General features: G+C 44.6%; 1 protein-coding gene across 1 annotated transcript in view; it reads left to right on the top strand.

The window, feature by feature from the left end:
* The window catches only part of LOC115129643 (low-density lipoprotein receptor-related protein 1B-like), a 128,566-nt gene that overhangs the window by 80,640 nt on the left and 29,026 nt on the right, over positions 1–18,900 (top strand). Inside the window, exons 64-73 of the mRNA XM_065018194.1 lie at positions 1,568–1,687; positions 4,524–4,640; positions 5,065–5,307; positions 6,790–6,899; positions 7,671–7,803; positions 8,827–9,072; positions 13,765–13,902; positions 14,844–14,981; positions 15,396–15,515; positions 15,757–15,998. Coding sequence (XP_064874266.1) covers positions 1,568–1,687; positions 4,524–4,640; positions 5,065–5,307; positions 6,790–6,899; positions 7,671–7,803; positions 8,827–9,072; positions 13,765–13,902; positions 14,844–14,981; positions 15,396–15,515; positions 15,757–15,998 — 1,607 coding nt within the window. The remainder of the gene's footprint in view (positions 1–1,567; positions 1,688–4,523; positions 4,641–5,064; positions 5,308–6,789; positions 6,900–7,670; positions 7,804–8,826; positions 9,073–13,764; positions 13,903–14,843; positions 14,982–15,395; positions 15,516–15,756; positions 15,999–18,900) is intronic.

Below are 18,900 nucleotides of genomic sequence, written 5' to 3' on the forward strand. Positions count from 1 at the left end.
GTCTGAAATGTACAGTACCAGGTAAAGGTTGAGACAACTCCTCGTGTGTGAGAGAGACAGAAAGAAGGGTCTTAATAAGTACCTGGAATCACACCTGTCTGGTTGTCATCACGAATCAAAGTGACAGCTCTAAGATACACTGGAGCAAGGTCTCAAGACACACACACACACACACACCATCCATGAACACCTTATTAGATCCCAGTGATGGGCTAACGACTCATCTCACAGCTCCAGTCCCTAGAAGCAGTCTAATCTCCCTCCCTGCACCCCCTGAGCCCCTGTCTCTGGCTCACATCCAGCCCCAGCCTGGCTCAGTGGTTGAGCTGTGTTGCCCTGAGGCCACTGGGAACAGAGTGGGAACAGAGAGGAAGACACTGGTAATTGCACCAGCAGGGGGTTGAGCCAGGCTGGAGGGAGGGAGGGAGGGAGGGGAAGGATAGGGAGGCTGGAGGAATGTACAGCACCAGGTAAAGTGTGTCTCTGTAGGCTCTGTTTGAACAAACCTAGCACAAGTGTAAATCTAAGCGCTGGCGGTAGAGCTGTAGGTTGGGGGGTGTGTCAGAAATGTTTGTTGCTATTTTCACAACCAGATTTATGGGCGCAGTTGCTGGCGGTAGCGCGGAAGGGCTGGGTTTTGATTAATAAACAGGTTGACGGTGTATCGAGGCTTGACCTCTCACTGGCCAATCAGAACATGCTCCATGGCTAAATATGTGGTTGCTTCAAGTTGTCAAGAGCTTGGGATTATAAGGTTCTATCTGCAAAAATAGGATTCTGCAATGATTGGCATTAGAATTCCGAACCCGGCGTAAGTTCTTAAGGACACACCTCAAATATTTCCACCCCTCCCACCTCAGCGCAAACCAGCTGACATTAGACAGGTAAACGGACAAACCTGGCGTCAGGGCAGGAAAATGCCAGTGCGCCAGTTTTTACATGACGAACGTGCATTTCTCCTTACCGCCAACCGAAAATAGAGCACCGTGTGTGTTTGCGTGCGCGCGTGTGAGCGGCAGAGAGACACAGAGAGGGTATTCCAGGAGCTGAGTCTCACCCAGGGTGCAGATTAGGGCAGACAGAAGGTTGGTTTAGCCTGCGTCTGAGGGGGATGCCTTTCTGAGACAGAGAGAGGTTTAACCAGGGCTAATCATGCTGGGAGGGCTGAGGGTTTAGAGATGCAGCTGGAGCTCTAACCACCTCCATCCCCCTCCTGCTGGGAAAGATGAGGGGGATGGGATGCTCTGGGTGTCAAGGCACTGTGGCATAAGGAGGGGTGCAGATGGCATAAGGAGGGGTGCAGAGGAAAAATGAATTTGACTTTCTCTATTGCTCCACGCCCAAGGTTTTGTATGCCACATATAAAACAATTTGTGTGGATTTGATGTAGCTACAATACATGTGTATTGCTATTGTTTTTGGTAATGTCTTTATCATCTTGGTACCTTCAATTGCCGACAAGTTTTGCAATTTTAGAACTGTCCGTTAATTGTAACGCTCGTGATGGCATATCTTCTCACCTTTGTCCGCCCTGTTTATCTCCTGTGCCATCGGTCTCCACCCCCAGCTGAGAGCACCTGTTCTGCCAGCCAGTTCCAGTGTAAGACCTCCCTGCACTGTATCTCAGCCCTGTGGGTGTGTGACGAGGACCCGGACTGTGCCGATGGATCGGACGAGGCCGACTGCGGTGAGTTCTACTGTTCTATGCTATTGTACCTTCAGAAAGTATGCACACACCCCTTGACCCCCCCCCCCCCCCCCCGCCCACATTTTGTTGTGTTATAGCCTGAATTTAAAATGGTTTAAATTGAGATTTATTTTTGTAAATGGCCAGCCTACACACAATGCCCCGTAATGTCAAAGTGGATTTTTTTATTTTTTATTATGTTTACAATTTTTAAATTTTTTAAATGAAGAGCTTGAGTCATTAGGGGGTTAAATCCCCTTTGTCATGGCAAACCTAAAATAAGTTCAGGAGTAAAGATTTGCTTAACATGTCACATAAATTGCATGGACTCACTCTTTGTGCAGTAATAGTGTTTAACATGACTTTTGAATAACTACCTCATCTCTGCACCCCACACATACATACAATCATCTGTAACGTTCCTCAGTGAATTTCAAAGACAGATTCAACCACAAAGACCATGGAGGTTTTCCAATAGCTCACAAAGAAGGGCAACTATGGGCAAAATAAATAAAACAAGCAGTCCATTGAATATAGTTATTAATTACACTTTGGATGTATCAATACAACCAGTCACTACATAGATATAGGCGTCCTTCCAATCTCAGTTGCAGGAAAGGAATGAAGACGCTCAGGGCTGTCACCGTTAGGCCAATGGTGGCTTTAAAACAGTTACAGAATTGAATGGCTGTGATAGGAGAAAACTGAGGCTGGATTAACAGCATTAATCTAAATGACGAAGTGACAAGACGGAAAATATTCCAAAACATTCATCCTTTTTTGCAATAAGGCAGTTAAGTTATACTGCATAAAATGTGGCCAATAAATTTACTTCATGTGCTGAATATAAAGCGTTATGTTTTGGGCAAATCCAACACAACACATCACCGAGTACCACTCTTTATATATTCAATCATGGTGGTGACTGCATCATGTTATGGGTATGCTCATCTGCAAGGATTATGGAGGTTTTTTTAGGATAAAAAGAAACAGAATTGAGCTAAGCACAGGCAAAATCCTTGAGGAAAAGCTGGTTCACTCTGCTTTAAACCAGACACTGGGAGAATTCACCTTTCACCAAATTCACCTTTCAGCAGGACAATAACCTAAAACACAAGGCCAGATATACACTGGAGTTGCTTACCAAGGAAACGTTGAATGTTCCTGAGTTGCCTAGTTACAGTTTTGACTTAAAATGGTATGAAAAAGTATGGCAACACATGAAAAAATGGCAACTTGACAGAGCTTGAAGATTTTTAGAAATAATAATGTGCAAATATTGTACAATCCCATGTGTGCAAAGCTCTTAAGACTTACCCAGAAAGACTCACAGCTGTAATCGCTGCCAATGGCGATTCTAACAAAACGTAATACAACAAAATGTGGAATAAGTCAAGGGGTATGAATACTTTCTGAAGGCAATGTATGTTATATTATATTATATTCTAGTCTACAGTCTACAGGTTCCAAAAGGGTTCTTCGGTTGTCCCCATAAGAGAACCATTTTTGGTTCAAGGTAGAACCCTGTTGGGTTCCATGTAGAATCCCCAAAAGGGTTCTACCTAGAACCAAAGGGGTTTCTTCAAAGGGTTCTCCTATGGGGACAGCCGAAGAACCCTTTTAGGTTCTAGATAGCAACTTTTTTAGTCTAATCTTTTGTAGTCTAGTCTATTGTAGCAGTTTTTGATCACAATGGAATGGCCTACTCTAAGGGGACATTTGTAGCTCGACTTTGTGTTTCATTGTACTACATGCAAGCTTTGGCAGGTAAACGCAAATGTGTAGACTTAAACTGAATGTGATAACGTTATGCAGACATCAACTGACATTTTTTACTGGTGACCACCTCATTCATGCTGACTGGTCTTTGATATGCTCATAAAGCACTTGTTAATATGGCCAGCTCCAGAGATTAGCTGGAAGAGGTTAAGTCCTTTCACTGGCTCTTCCTCTCATCAAATGGACTGCTAGGGCTTGACCTTGGCATTTCCACTGCTGCCTGTGCATTTAATGGTGACATTTCGGGAGATCGAGGGGATGACAGTAAGTTCTCTCCGTGATTTGAGTCGTTCTCTCTGGTTTTCAGTGAGTGCTCAATTTAAAAAAAAACATTTTCTCTATGGGTCATATTTAAAAGGTTTCTTCTCTTACCGATGATATCCCGACAGATATTAAGCATGAGAGGAGACGTACACACTTACAGAACATATTGTATACACCCACTGGCTTTGACTTACCTTAATTCACGAGAGGCTACAACTTAGTGTTCTGGAATTCCCAGCATCGTATTTTTCTTTCTTAATTCTAGAATGTGATATAAATCTTTCAGGCATGGGAAGGAATGGATTTAGTATTCAACCGCAGCAGTGTGCTCAGGTCAAGTTTGAATTCTGTTAATGTCATACTAAGTTTGGTAATTAGCTCTCAGACATGGTACTGTGTGATTGTCAATTAATAATGCATGATGCATTTATCTTTTCTCCCCATAGTTCGATTTAAAAGTCTGACAGGGAGATGAGAGGATATCACTTTGCTGATTCTACAGAGTTGGGACACCATGTAAAGACGGATTACTAGGTTGTTATTTTAGACAGGAAACAGGAAAGTTACTGCTCTTCCAGTCTTTCTTGTTGACAGTAGCAGGCGTTTTATATGCAGTATGTAATGTCTTACTCTTTATCGGTCATCGCCTCGTCTTCCTTAGAGGAAACTCAAGGGACCGACGATCACCATCACACACACCTGGCAATATGCAAAAACGTCAACATGGATCCCGTGTCGGAACACTTTGCTTGTTTTACGCCTTCATGGACTGTCTTGTTGTTTCTGTGCCTAGATGAGAAGACATGCGGTCCTCATGAGTTCCGGTGTCAGAACAACAACTGTGTCCCGGAACACTGGAGGTGTGACGGACAGAGTGACTGTGGCGACAACACAGACGAACAGAACTGCAGTAAGTCCCTCCCTCGTCTTCGGTCTGTTGTTCACGCTGGAAGGAATGACCTTGGAATGAACTTTTGCTCACTCCCTGACACTATAACTAGAGCCTTGTGTTTTGAGCAATCATGTGACGTAGCAAAATGCTATCTTGTATCCGAAGCCTTCTCCAGAAATGACAATTGCGCCAGAATTGAAAGCGATTGTCTTGAGTATGATGCTGGATCATCTGACACACAAAAAGAAAAGGGGAACATTCAATGAAAACGCTTCAAAGGTTCAAAGCCAGGTCAGGTTACATGACTGCGCAAAATACAGCCACCTAATATGACCACCAACAAATACTTCTGCTTGGTATGATGAGGAATGTCCTGGGGAACCATGCCTCACTGTCATGCGCCGAACATCACTGTCATTCCTTATTCCCGTACACCTCTCAGAGCCAGCCACCTGCCCCTCCAGTGACTTTGTGTGTGACAACGGAGAGTGCATCTCGGCTCGTTTCCATTGTGACGGTGACAGGGACTGTGCTGATAACTCTGATGAAAAAGGCTGTGAGACGCGCTCGTGCCCCGCGGACCAGTTCCAGTGTCTCAATCACCTCTGCATCTCCAACAAGTGGCTCTGTGACGGCCAGGAGGACTGTAAGACGGGGGAGGACGAGAGGAACTGCCAAGGACCTGGTATGAGCTCACAGACACGCTCGCACGGACACACACACGTACACATGCACACTTGATTACTTACTGTATAGCTGTTGGGTATATGTCGGATAGCTGTTGCTGGCTGCGGCTGTAGGTAGGGACTTGCTTTCACTGTCTTACTCAAAACAACCGTGTTGATACTGCCCTCCGTTGGAAAGCATGCTTGTGTGTCACACATCTTGTGATAGGGGGACTGTTTTGTTCGTCTGTGTTTGTTTGTGTTCAGCAACAGTTGCAGTTTTATGATGTCCCCAGTAAGCGTAGATACAGTTGGCTTACTGTCTTGCATTGACAGCTAGAAAATAACCCTTAATGCCTTTAGAAACCAACAGAGGTATTCCCACACGTGGACCAATTCTCCGTCGACAGCAATTACAGATTTCACTCCACTCTCGTATATCCTGGCATTCACATTTATTCGAAGATTCGTAATCCCTTTGTGCTTCATTGCATGAATTGAATGTATGCCAAACTTGAAGTCTTGTGGAGGAATAAATGCAAGGCCAGAGTAGCTTCAAGGCACTTCAAATCTCGAGCAGATGGTTCGATATCAGCAAGCTGGTCTTCTCTCCTGTCTGCTAACCGAAGGTGTGAAATTAAAATGAGCTTTGTCTCTCTCACCGAGATGCCTCTGCCTGTCTGCCTGCCTGGTCTGTCTGTCTGTCTGTCTCTGTCTCTGTCTGTCTGTCTGTCTGTCTCTGTCTGTCTCTGTCTGTCTGTCTGTGTCTGTCTGCCAATTCAATTGCTTTATTGGCATGATTTAACAATGTACACATTGCCAAAGCATACTTTGGCAATGGAATGATTCATTAACAACATCATCAAAAATCCTCAAGATTGTCACAAAGAGGAAAATCACTAAGAACAATAATCAAGGGTGTGGTGGATGGGGTTGTATTAGAAATATAAATCGCTAAGAAAATAAATAACACGAAGGCATGTGCAGGTTTGTTGGTCTGTCTCTCTCTCTTTCTCATAACAACTCGTTTTTTTACAAATATTTTCTTTATATATTTATATGGAAAGTACCTGTGGACAGCTGTGGCTGCACTTGCACTGTAAATTCCTCCAATTGGAAGGGCCACACCGTGACATGCATGAAAAAGCTTTCCCCCCTCTCTCCCAGTGAGTCCAGGTGAGAGCGAGACTGAATTGCTTTGATTGGTCCAAAGTGCTCCAAAACATGCTAGGAATAGCACTCAGAATGAACAGTGTTGCACTTGTATACCAGGTGGTGTCGTGGCCAGTTGAGAAGTATTTTCAGCACCGGTTTAATGGGGATTGTCTATGTCGTCAGCTTCTTTTTATCTAGTGTGGTCCTGCGTGGTTCAGTTGGTAAGAGCGTGGCGCTAGCATCATCGAGGTCATGGGTTCAATAACTACTCGTAATACGAATGTACCGGTATGCGCTCACTGTACTGTAGGTGATTTTGAATAAAAGTGTTATGTTACCTGTTTCAGCGGTCCTTCCGTCCTGCGCCCTGAGTGAGTATGAGTGTGTCGGGGGAGGCTGTGTGTCGGCCCCCCTGAGGTGTGATGGCCAGAGAGACTGCTCAGATGGATCTGATGAGGTGAGTGCTCCCTGATGAAGCCCTGATTGTAGTCGCTGAGCCTCATCTGTGCGATAATGCAGGATACCTTTCATGTCTGTTTGCTTTTAATGTATGCCATTTGTTCTTAAGGTCATCAACATTGGAAAATGTGACCTAATTATCTTGCGTCATATTTTCATGGAGTATCCCCATGAAATGGTGTTGAATGATGGCTAGCACTACTCATCTTTGTGTAAAATGTAAAGCCTGCTTTTGTCAATCAACATCCTTATCTCTCAAATACCTGGATACAGATAGTTTGGTCTTTTTTTTGCTCGTTTCCTCCAAACATCAGGGTCCCTTTAGGATCTCAGTGTAATTACAACCATGCTCTTGGTTCAGAGTCAGTAGTTCACGTCCATGCAGTGGCAGCCTACCTCTTTTAATAAGGTCTTTCTCCACAGCCAACAGAGTCCCCTGGAGAGAGCAACGTCATCCTAGACTCATGCATTATATATTAAAGCAATTTCCCCAAAGGCCAAGTACATGTTGATTAATTCAACCCATAACTCAGAGTTTGTAACACATCATTCTGTCATGTTTTGTCAAAAATAAAATGAGCATTTGATCTGAAAATGACAATGGTCATTGTCATTCTTCGTCTTCGTCTTCTTCTTCTACGCATACATCATAATGTAATGTTAAGGCTTGGACAAGCCTTTTTGAGACCTGGCAGTGGAATGGCTTGGTGGCAGACAGGGGTGTGTGTGTTTGTTGTTCTTGAGGTGTGTGTGTGTGTTGTGCCGACAGGTAGACTGTGTGAGGGAGTGCAGGGAGGATGAGTTCCTGTGCCTGAACCGAGCTCACTGCATCCCCAGCCGCTGGCACTGCGATGCCCTGCCTGACTGTGTGGATCACAGTGACGAGCATAACTGTGTCCAGGGTGAGCCTAGAACACACACGCATACACGCGCGCGCACACACACTAACACACACACACACACACACACACACAATGTTCTTTATAACATGTGTGATGTATTATTCACTCAGTCTGTATTATGTTAAAACTGTGTGTCCATTGCGGTCTCCCTTCAGTCAGAGTGCTCTCTGTAATTGGGAGGAAAGTTTGATGGGTGCAGTGGCGTAAACAAAGTACCCGATTGTCGTACTTGAGTGAAAGTAAAGATCCCTTAATAGAAAATGAGTCAGGTTAAAGTGAAAGTCACCCAGGAAAATATTGATTGAAGAATTTGGTTTTAAATATACTTAAGTATCTAAATAAATAATTGCTAAAATATACTTAAATATCAAAAGTAAAAGTATAATTAATTTCAAACACTTTATATTTAGCAAACCAGACAGTACTGATTTCTTGCTTTTTTAAATTTACGGATAGCCAGGGGCACATTCCAACACTCAGACATTTACAAGCAAAGCACATGTGTTTAGTGAATCTGCCAGTTCAGAGGCAGTAGGGAGAGATGCACTTATCTCTGGCCAGGTTTGTCAGTCATTTTGAGTCAGAGTCTTAGTGGATTACTTTCCACGCAGTTAAACACAGTAGTCGCAGCATCGCACTTTCAAAATAAATCAACCGATTGGAACCGATTGGCTGGTGAAACACACACACTGTCCACTGATTGGACCAGCAAACGGTCAATCAACACAGGTTGGATGAGCTAGTGAACAGATTGCTAATTTGCTGTACAGCTATAGGATCGGGTGCGGCGCAGTGTCAAATTGTAGGGGGAGAGGATTGCCATAAATATGCAGTTGTTTATTTGGCATGCACACCATCAATGGGGCATCAAGCAACAATTACTAGAATAGGCCTACTGGTCTTTTGGTATGTCAATCATATTTATGGGACAAATCTTATTTTTGGTGAAAAACAACATTTTGGTGAAAAATCATATTTAGGGAAAAAAACATTTTGTTTCCTACTAAATTGTTTCTCTTGCAGCAGCCCACTCTTGCCGTGCGGATGAGTTTATCTGTACCAACACACTGTGTAAGCTTTACATCTGGGTGTGCGATGGAGAGGATGACTGTGGAGATAACTCTGATGAAGACTCGGACATGTGTGCTAAACTGCCGTGTCCACCGAGCAGACCCTACCGCTGTCGGAACGACAGGGTGTGTCTGCGCTCGGAGCAGGTGTGCAACGGAGTCGACGACTGTGGGGACATCTCCGACGAAGAGGACTGTGGTGAGTTCAATCATATCTGTTCACTTTCTATACATTTACATTTACATTTAAGTCATTTAGCAGACGCTCTTATCCAGAGCGACTTACAAATTGGTGCTTTCACCTTATGACATCCAGTGGAACAGCCACTTTACAATAGTGCATCTAGGTCTTTTAAGGGGGGGGGGAGAAGGATTACTTTATCCTATCCTAGGTATTCCTTAAAGAGGTGGGGTTTCAGGTGTCTCCGGAAGGTGGTGATTGACTCCGCTGTCCTGGCGTCGTGAGGGAGTTTGTTCCACCATTGGGGGGCCAGAGCAGCGAACAGTTTTGACTGGGCTGAGCGGGAACTGTACTTCCTCAGTGGTAGGGAGGCGAGCAGGCCAGAGGTGGATGAACGCAGTGCCCTTGTTTGGGTGTAGGGCCTGATCAGAGCCTGGAGGTAGTGAGGTGCCGTTCCCCTCACAGCTCCGTAGGCAAGCACCATGGTCTTGTAGCGGATGCGAGCTTCAACTGGAAGCCAGTGGAGAGAGCGGAGGAGCGGGGTGACGTGAGAGAACTTGGGAAGGTTGAACACCAGACGGGCTGCGGCGTTCTGGATTGAGTTGTAGGGGTTTAATGGCACAGGCAGGGAGCCCAGCCAACAGCGAGTTGCAGTAATCCAGACGGGAGATGACAAGTGCCTGGATTAGGACCTGCGCCGCTTCCTGTGTGAGGCAGGGTCGTACTCTGCGGATGTTGTAGAGCATGAACCTACAGGAACGGGCCACCGCCTTGATGTTATTTGAGAACGACAGGGTGTTGTCCAGGATCACGCCAAGGTTCTTAGCGCTCTGGGACGAGGACACAATGGAGTTGTCAACCGTGATGGCGAGATCATGGAACGGGCAGTCCTTCCCGGGAGGAAGAGCAGCTCCGTCTTGCCGAGGTTCAGCTTGAGGTGATGATCCGTCATCCACACTGATATGTCTGCCAGACATGCAGAGATGCGATTCGCCACCTGGTCGTCAGAAGGGGGAAAGGAGAAGATTAATTGTGTGTCGTCTGCATAGCAATGATAGGAGAGACCATGTGAGGTTATGACAGAGCCAAGTGACTTGGTGTATAGCGAGAATAGGAGAGGGCCTAGAACAGAGCCCTGGGGACACCAGTGGTGAGAGCACGTGGTGAGGAGACGGATTCTCGCCACGCCACCTGGTAGGAGCGACCTGTCAGGTAGGACGCAATCCAAGCGTGGGCCGCGCCGGGAGATGCCCAACTCGGAGAGGGTGGAGAGGAGGATCTGATGGTTCACAGTATCGAAGGCAGCCGATAGGTCTAGAAGGATGAGAGCAGAGGAGAGAGAGTTAGCTTTAGCAGTGCGGAGCGCCTCCGTGATACAGAGAAGAGCAGTCTCAGTTGAATGACTAGTCTTGAAACCTGACTGATTTGGATCAAGAAGGTCATTCTGAGAGAGATAGCGGGAGAGCTGGCCAAGGACGGCACGTTCAAGAGTTTTGGAGAGAAAAGAAAGAAGGGATACTGGTCTGTAGTTGTTGACATCGGAGGGATCGAGTGTAGGTTTTTTCAGAAGGGGTGCAACTCTCGCTCTCTTGAAGACGGGAGGGACGTAGCCAGCGGTCAGGGATGAGTTGATGAGCGAGGTGAGGTAAGGGAGAAGGTCACCGGAGATGGTCTGGAGAAGAGAGGAGGGGATAGGGTCAAGCGGGCAGGTTGTTGGGCGGCCGGCCGTCACAAGACGTGAGATGTCATCTGGAGAGAGAGGGGAGAAAGAGGTCAGAGCACAGGGTAGGGCAGTGTGAGCAGAACCAGCGGTGTCGTTTGACTTAGCAAACGAGGATCGGATGTCGTCGACCTTCTTTTCAAAATGGTTGACGAAGTCATCTGCAGAGAGGGAGGAGGGGGGAGGGGGAGGAGGATTCAAGAGGGAGGAGAAGGTGGCAAAGAGCTTCCTAGGGTTAGAGGCAGATGCTTGGAATTTAGAGTGGTAGAAAGTGGCTTTAGCAGCAGAGACAGAGGAGGAAAATGTAGAGAGGAGGGAGTGAAAGGATGCCAGGTCTGCAGGGAGGCGAGTTTTCCTCCATTTCCGCTCGGCTGCCCGGAGCCCTGTTCTGTGAGCTCGCAATGAGTCGTCGAGCCACGGAGCGGGAGGGGAGGACCGAGCCGGCCTGGAGGATAGGGGACATAGAGAGTCAAAGGATGCAGAAAGGGAGGAGAGGAGGGTTGAGGAGGCAGAATCAGGAGATAGGTTGGAGAAGGTTTGAGCAGAGGGAAGAGATGATAGGATGGAAGAGGAGAGAGTAGCGGGGGAGAGAGAGCGAAGGTTGGGACGGCGCGATACCATCCGAGTAGGGGCAGTGTGGGAAGTGTTGGATGAGAGCGAGAGGGAAAAGGATACAAGGTAGTGGTCGGAGACTTGGAGGGGAGTTGCAGTGAGGTTAGTGGAGGAACAGCATCTAGTAAAGATGAGGTCGAACGTATTGCCTGCCTTGTGAGTAGGGGGAAGGTGAGAGGGTGAGGTCAAAAGAGGAGAGGAGTGGAAAGAAGGAGGCAGAGAGGAATGAGTCAAAGGTAGACGTGGGGAGGTTAAAGTCGCCCAGAACTGTGAGAGGTGAGCCGTCCTCAGGAAAGGAGCTTATCAAGGCATCAAGCTCATTGATGAACTCTCCGAGGGAACCTGGAGGGCGATAAATGATAAGGATGTTAAGCTTGAAAGGGCTGGTAACTGTGACAGCATGGAATTCAAAGGAGGCGATAGACAGATGGGTAAGGGGAGAAAGAGAGAATGACCACTTGGGAGAGATGAGGATCCCGGTGCCACCACCCCGCTGACCAGAAGCTCGGGTGTGCGAGAGCACGTGGGCGGACGAAGAGAGAGCAGTAGGAGTAGCGGTGTTGTCTGTGGTGATCCATGTTTCCGTCAGAGCCAAGAAGTCGAGGGACTGGAGGGAGACATAGGCTGAGATGAACTCTGCCTTGTTGGCCGCAGATCGGCAGTTCCAGAGGCTACCGGAGACCTGGAACTCCACGTGGGGTCGTGCGCGCTGGGACCACCAGATTAGGTGGCTGCGGCCATGCGGTGTGGAGCGTTTGTATGGTCTGTGCAGAGAGGAGAGAACAGGGATAGACAGACACATAGTTGACAGGCTAGAGAAGAGGCTACGCTAATGCAGAGGAGATTGGAATGACAAGTGGACTACACGTCTCGAATGTTCAGAAAGTTAAGCTTACGTAGCAAGAATCTAATTGACTAAAATGATTAAAATGATAGAGTACTGCTGGGGTAGGCTAGCTGCGTTGTTGACACTACCCTAATCAAGTCGTACCGTTGAGTGTGAAGTTTCTACAATGCTGCTTATCGGGAGCTAGCTGGCTAGCTAGCAGTGTTGGTTACGTTACGTTGCGTAGGAGAACGACAATAGCTGGCTAGCTAACCTAGAAAATCGCTCTAGACTACACAATTATCTTTGAAACAAAGACGGCTATGTAGCTAGCTACGATCAAACAAATCACACCGTTGGGACTGTAATGAAATGAAGTGAAAAAGTGATACTACCTGTGGAGCGACGCGGAATGCGACCGGAATGCGAAAGTTCTATTCAGTAGACGTTGGCTGGCTATTGGCTAGCTAGGAGTGTCTCCTACGTTAAGGACGACAAAATAGCTGGCTAGCTAACCTCGGTGAATTAAGATAATCACTCTAAGACTACACACTCTAAACTACACAATTATCTTGGATACGAAGACAGCAAAGACAACTATGTAGCTATCTAATACTACACTAATCAAGTCGTTCGGTTGAGTGTGATAGTTACTACAGTGCTACGGTAGCCGGTGAACGTATGCTAGCTGCTAGGCAGATAGGAGGGCGACGAAATACAATAATAACGCAATTATCACTCTAAGACTCCACACTCTAAGCTACACAATTATCTTGGATACGAAGACAGCAAAGACAACTATGTAGCTAGCTATGTAGCTAGCTAACACTACACTAATCAAGACGTTCAGTTGAGTGTGATAGTACTACAGTGCTACGGTAGACGGTGAACGTGTTGGACAGATAGGAGACGACGAAATACGATAATTACGCAATTATCTTTGATACAACGACGACTATGTAGCTAGCTAAGAGGAAATTGCTAAGATTAGACAAATCAGACCGTTGTACTATAATGAAATGTAATGAAATGTAATGAAAAAGTTATACAACCTGCAGACCGAAGCGCGGATGCGACCAGATCGCTCCAACCCGGAAGCGATACTATACTTAATCATTCAGATGATCACAAATGACCCAGAATCACTGAGCTCCTCTGTTTTGTCTAAGTGTTCTATTACACCTTTATTTTAGCTGGGAGTCCCATTAAGACCAATACCTTTTACAAGGGAGTCCTGTACATCCACAATTTGCAAATATAACATCATACAAACATACAAGATTACAAATCATACTCAAGAGAAACAATCCCATTTGTTAGCAAAGAGGTCCCCAATCAATCCTTTGAACTGCTCGAGAGGCACCATTACATCTAGTTATATAGCTGACTAATAGCTATTGTGTGTGTGCACGCACGCACACGTCCATCACTGTTAGTGTAAAAAATGGAGATAGCAATAGCCTAGCTATGGTGTTGAAACATGCCTGTTCTGTCTTTGGCCCCATGGCTGTTACCTTCTCCCCCTGGCTTGTCCTGTATCCTGGATCTGAAGATGTGATGCGGACCCCAAGGCCCTGTGGTAAGGTGGAGTTCACCTGCAGCAACCATCGCTGCATCCCACAGGAGCTGCAGTGTGACCTGTTCGATGACTGTGGAGACGGGGGCTCGGATGAACAGGACTGTAAAGGTGGTACGTGGCTTCTAAAGTCCCTCGCTCTTCCTTTGTCCCTCTATCTCTCTTTCTTTCTAAATGTCGATATCGATCTTGATCTGTCTCTGTCTCTGTCTCTCTCGTCTTTGTCTTTGTCTCTCTCGCTCTCTGTGTATATCCGTCTCTCTCTCTCTATGCCTGTCTGTCTCTCTCTGCACATTTCAGTTCAGGTTCAGTTCATTTCAGTACTCCCAAGAAAGATTGTATAAGGAAAGAAGGCAGGATAAGTCCTACAACAATCTTCCAAATAAATGCTCTCTTCTGGATCGAACATTCTGAAATAAAAACAAAGCTGAAATAAAACCATAAAATAATGCATTCTAGCCCCTGATTTTGGGCACTGTCAGCATTTGGGGCGGCAGGTAGCCTAGTAGTTAGAGCATTGGGCCAGTAACCAAAAGGTTGCTGGATTGAATCCCCGAGCTGATAAGGTAAAAATCTGTTATTCTGAACAAGGCAGTTAACTCAGTTCCTCAGTAGGCTGTTGTTGTAAATAAGAATTTGTTCTTAACTAACTTGCCTGGTTAAATAAATAAAAAATCTGTGCACTCAGGGTATGTTTATTCCCAGCATGTAGAGTACTCTATTTACAAAAGCTGAATGAGAGAGAAAAGGGCTGTGCTAATAGATGTTTTTATTATTCAGATCACCATGTTACACTCTTAGAGAAAAATACATGAAAGGGTTCTTCGGCTGTCCCCATAGGAGAACCCTTTGAAGAACCCTTATTGGTTCCAGGTCGAACCCTTTTGGGTTCCATGTAGAAAACCAAAAACGGCTTTACCTGGAACCAATAAGGGTTCTTCTATGGAAACAGCCGAAGAGCCCTTTTCGGGACCCTTTTTTCTAAAGAGTGCACAAACAGCATCCAACTTCCACCATATAACGATGTGTTATTGTGATGTCCGTATTTTATACAGTGGTTTCCGAGGAAGGAGTATGTGGAGAGAGAGCGGGTCTATGTGGAGATGACGCATTCTGCAATGATACAGGAACCGATTCACTCTGTCAGTGCAAGGCCGGCTTTCAGAGGAGCCAGACGACGAGGCAGTGTGAAGGTACAGTACGGTGATGATGTCGCCTTTGACCTCCTCCGTCTCCGGGTTTTCTTTGGCATTCACTTGCTGCTGAGAGTTTGAAACGTCACGTCGCCTTTCGAAACAGAGAGCAGATGGCGAGAAGGCCACACTTCACAGTACATGTCTGTGGTTATCACTGCAGAAAAGCTCTGATGGCTCCTGTTCACCGGACAATGGCAATGCGCAGCGTAGCTACTCTGCCTTTGCTTTCTTTTGGATAAATGTGTCGGGCGAGTTTTAGATATGAACCATCAGAGATAGAGTTTGTACTACTCCTAAGAGGTTATCCCTGTGTATTGAAGGACAGAGCTCAGACAGAATTGTGGCGAAAGCTCTTTTGATTATTTGTGGCTTGATGGGAATTATAGCCTTCGTTCTTTGTCTTTTTCTCAGAGATCAATGAATGCCTTCAGTTTGGCATGTGCTCTCACTACTGTACAAACACTAAAGGATCCTTTAAATGCACGTGTGACCGTAACTTTAAAGAAATCGATGGTGAATGTATTACCAAAGGTAAGAGCTTACCATTACTATTTTGATTACACATTACAGTACATAATCAGATGCATGACAATTTGATATGCGCACATCACATCGAAATTCTACTTAATTATGCTTGATGCATCACAATTATTCTGATTGCTACGATCTGTTTTGATTCAAATATGCTAATTGTGTAGTCTGGAATGTACACTCTTTATTTATATTATTTCCTTTGTGTTTTTTCTTCTACCTTAATGAACTCGACGGGCAGGACCAGAGGATCAAGTGCTCTACGTTGCTAATGACACTGAAATCCGAAGTTTTGTCTATCCGTTTAAGCAGAGCCACGGACAGAAGCTGCATCCTCGCATCGAGGACAATGCTAAAATCATTGGGATGGACGCTCTTTTTCACCGACACAAGTTTGTCTGGGCCACACAGTTTAATCCTGGTGGAATGTTTTACAAAGACATCGTTGACAGAAGTCTCACTAAGTCAAATAGCGGAATCATAGTAAGTAAAGGGTTTGAGTGGGCTGGAGGTGGAGGGTTATTACTTATTATAAACTAGGTAGTTCAAGCCTTGATTGCTGATTGGCTGAAAGCCGTGGTATATTAGACCATATACACTCTAAATATGCTCCCAACAATTTAGTTGTACCCGTTAAATTGTTGGGAGCATCATTTAGTATGCGACTTTATTTTTTTATACAGTTTACCCTCAGTCAGCACCTCTAAACATTTTGGGGTTTGCTTTAACATATTCATCTGTTCCATATTAACAGTGTTGGGATTAGTTACTTGAAAAGGTAATATATTACTTTGTGGAAAGTAAATGCATTGTATTACTCATTATAGTACTTTGTGATACTTTCATGAAACAAATCTCTAACTCTCGCAGTTCACGTTCTATCAAATATAGGCTACTTTGCTAACTCAGATTTGATCACTAATTTCTCATTTCATCTATGGCGATGCTTTACTTTTTTTGTTGTGAACAATAATTCTTTAGTTTTTCTTGCAAGTCCTAGACAATTACAGTTTCAAGATACCAAACATACCAATATGTACAGGGGGAAAAGAAACAAACAAGATATAAAAATATACTTTTTTTAAAAAACATACAAATAAAAAATAACAAAACAGATGAAATACACATGTTTCAGTGTTTACAAATGCAGTCAGTCTATTCACGTTTGATTCTCAAAGGCTACCAACCCAGAGCCACATAGGAAAACAGATTGTTTAAAAAGACAGAGATGGACAATGCTATCTCCCATCCGCAAGACCAAACATCGTTGTTAAATTAGCTCTTGCAAGTGGGACATAGCATGTGTCCAATTGACCAGAGTTTCGGGCTTGGCCCCGCACAATCTGGCAGTGGCTCTTTCCAGCTGTGCAATGTCCAAGTACATAAGCAACCAAAATCTGTAAAGGGCAATACCCGGTTCAAACCAATTCCTTGCCTGCTGTTATTGCAACCATAACAATCCGCCTCTCTTGATAAGATAACGAAATGCTAGGGCTACAACCAAGCAAGAGGAGGGATGGTATGTGCAGGTATGTTCCTGCCTTGAATAACATGTATAATATTAACAACATAAACCCAAAGAGTCTTCACTGGTACACAGCTCCAAAACATATGCATATAATTGCCCACCTCAGATTGGGGACATTCATTACCTCAATTATTTCAATAAAGAGTGGTAGCCTGGTTTATGGTCCTGTAGGTTTTCAACACTGTATGGAGTCCGAGATTTAAAAAAAAATATATATATATTAAATCAATTTGGTACCAAACAGTCAATCTATTTTTTGCAATCGATCCCATAAAAGATGAGGCAGTATTTTGCTTTATCCCAGAATAAGGATCCCAGAATATTAATGCTCATGATTTTGGTAGTGTATTCCTATGTCCTTAAAGAATGAAGTTGGGGGAGGAAGTTAATTAATACCGGAGAGTATATTCATTTGAATAACCAAAATGCTCACATAAAGAGTAACACGAAATGGACACCATCTACTTAGAGCTTTATTTTCTCGAATGTTGCACTAAAATTCTCATTAACTATGACTTTCAAATTGGATCGAATTGAAATGCCCAGTTATGTAAATCCCTAAAGTGATAGGTACAGAGGGTAATGTGACTTGTTTGGCTGTGGGGTTTAGAGGCATATAGCCAGAGAAGGAGCCAAATTCTTTAAAGAGGTCAAGTACAGGTGATATACTGTGCATTCAGAAATAATTTAGACCCCTTGACCTTTTCCACATTTTGTTACGTAACAGCATTATTCTAAAATGTATTACATAGTTCTTAATCCTCATCAATCTACACACAATACCCCATAATGACAAATCAAAAACAGGTTTTTATAAATTTTTGCAAATGTATAAAATAATGTAAGCTGAAATATCACATATACATAAGTATTCAGGCCCTTTACTCAGTACTTTGTTGAAGCACCTTTGGCAGCGATTACAGTATCAATTCTTCTTGGGTATGACACTACAAGCTTAGCACATCTGTATTTTGGCAGTTTCTCCCATTCTTCTCTCCAGATCCTCTCTAGCTCTGTCAGCTATTTTCATGTCTCTCCAGAGATGTTCGATCGGGCTCTGGCTGGGCCACTCAAGAACACTCAGAGACTTTCCCGAAGCCACTCCTGTGTTTTCTTGGCTGTGTGCTTAGGGTTATTGTCCTGTTGGAAGGAGAACCTTTGCCCAAGTCTGAGGTCCTGAGCGCTCTGGAGCAGGTTTTCATCAAGGATCTCTCTGTACTTTACTCCGTTCATCTTTCCCTCAATCCTGACTAGTCCCTCAGTGCTTGATGCTGAAAAACATCCCCACAGCATCATGCTACCACCACCATACTTCACTGTAGGGATGGTGCCAGGTTTCTTCCAGACCTTCCACCTCCCTGACCAAGGTCCTTCTACCCCGATTACTCAGTTTAGCCTTGCGGCCAGCTCTAGGAAGAGTCTTGGTGGTTCAAAACTACTTCCATTTAAGAATGATGGAGGCCACTGATGTTCTTGGGGACCTTTTTTTTGTACCCTTCACCAGATCTGTGACTCGAAACAATCCTGTCTCAGAGCTCTACAGACAATTCCTTTGACCTCATGGCTTGGTTTTTGCTCTGACATGCACTGTCAACTGTGGGACCTAATACAGTTGAAGTCAGAAGTTTACATACACTTAGGTTGGAGTCATTAAAACTCGTTTTTCAACCACTCCACAAATTTCTTGTTAACAAACTATTGTTTTAGCAAATCGGTTAGGACATCTACTTTGTGCATGACACAAGTAATTTTTACAACAATTGTTTACAGACAGATTGTTTCACTTATAATTCACTATATTATCACAATTCCAATGGGTCCGAAGTTTACATACACTAAGTTGACTGTGCCTTGAAA

Source organism: Oncorhynchus nerka, linkage group LG5 (assembly GCF_034236695.1).
Source record: "Oncorhynchus nerka isolate Pitt River linkage group LG5, Oner_Uvic_2.0, whole genome shotgun sequence".
In the NCBI taxonomy this organism is placed as follows: Eukaryota; Metazoa; Chordata; class Actinopteri; order Salmoniformes; family Salmonidae; genus Oncorhynchus; species Oncorhynchus nerka.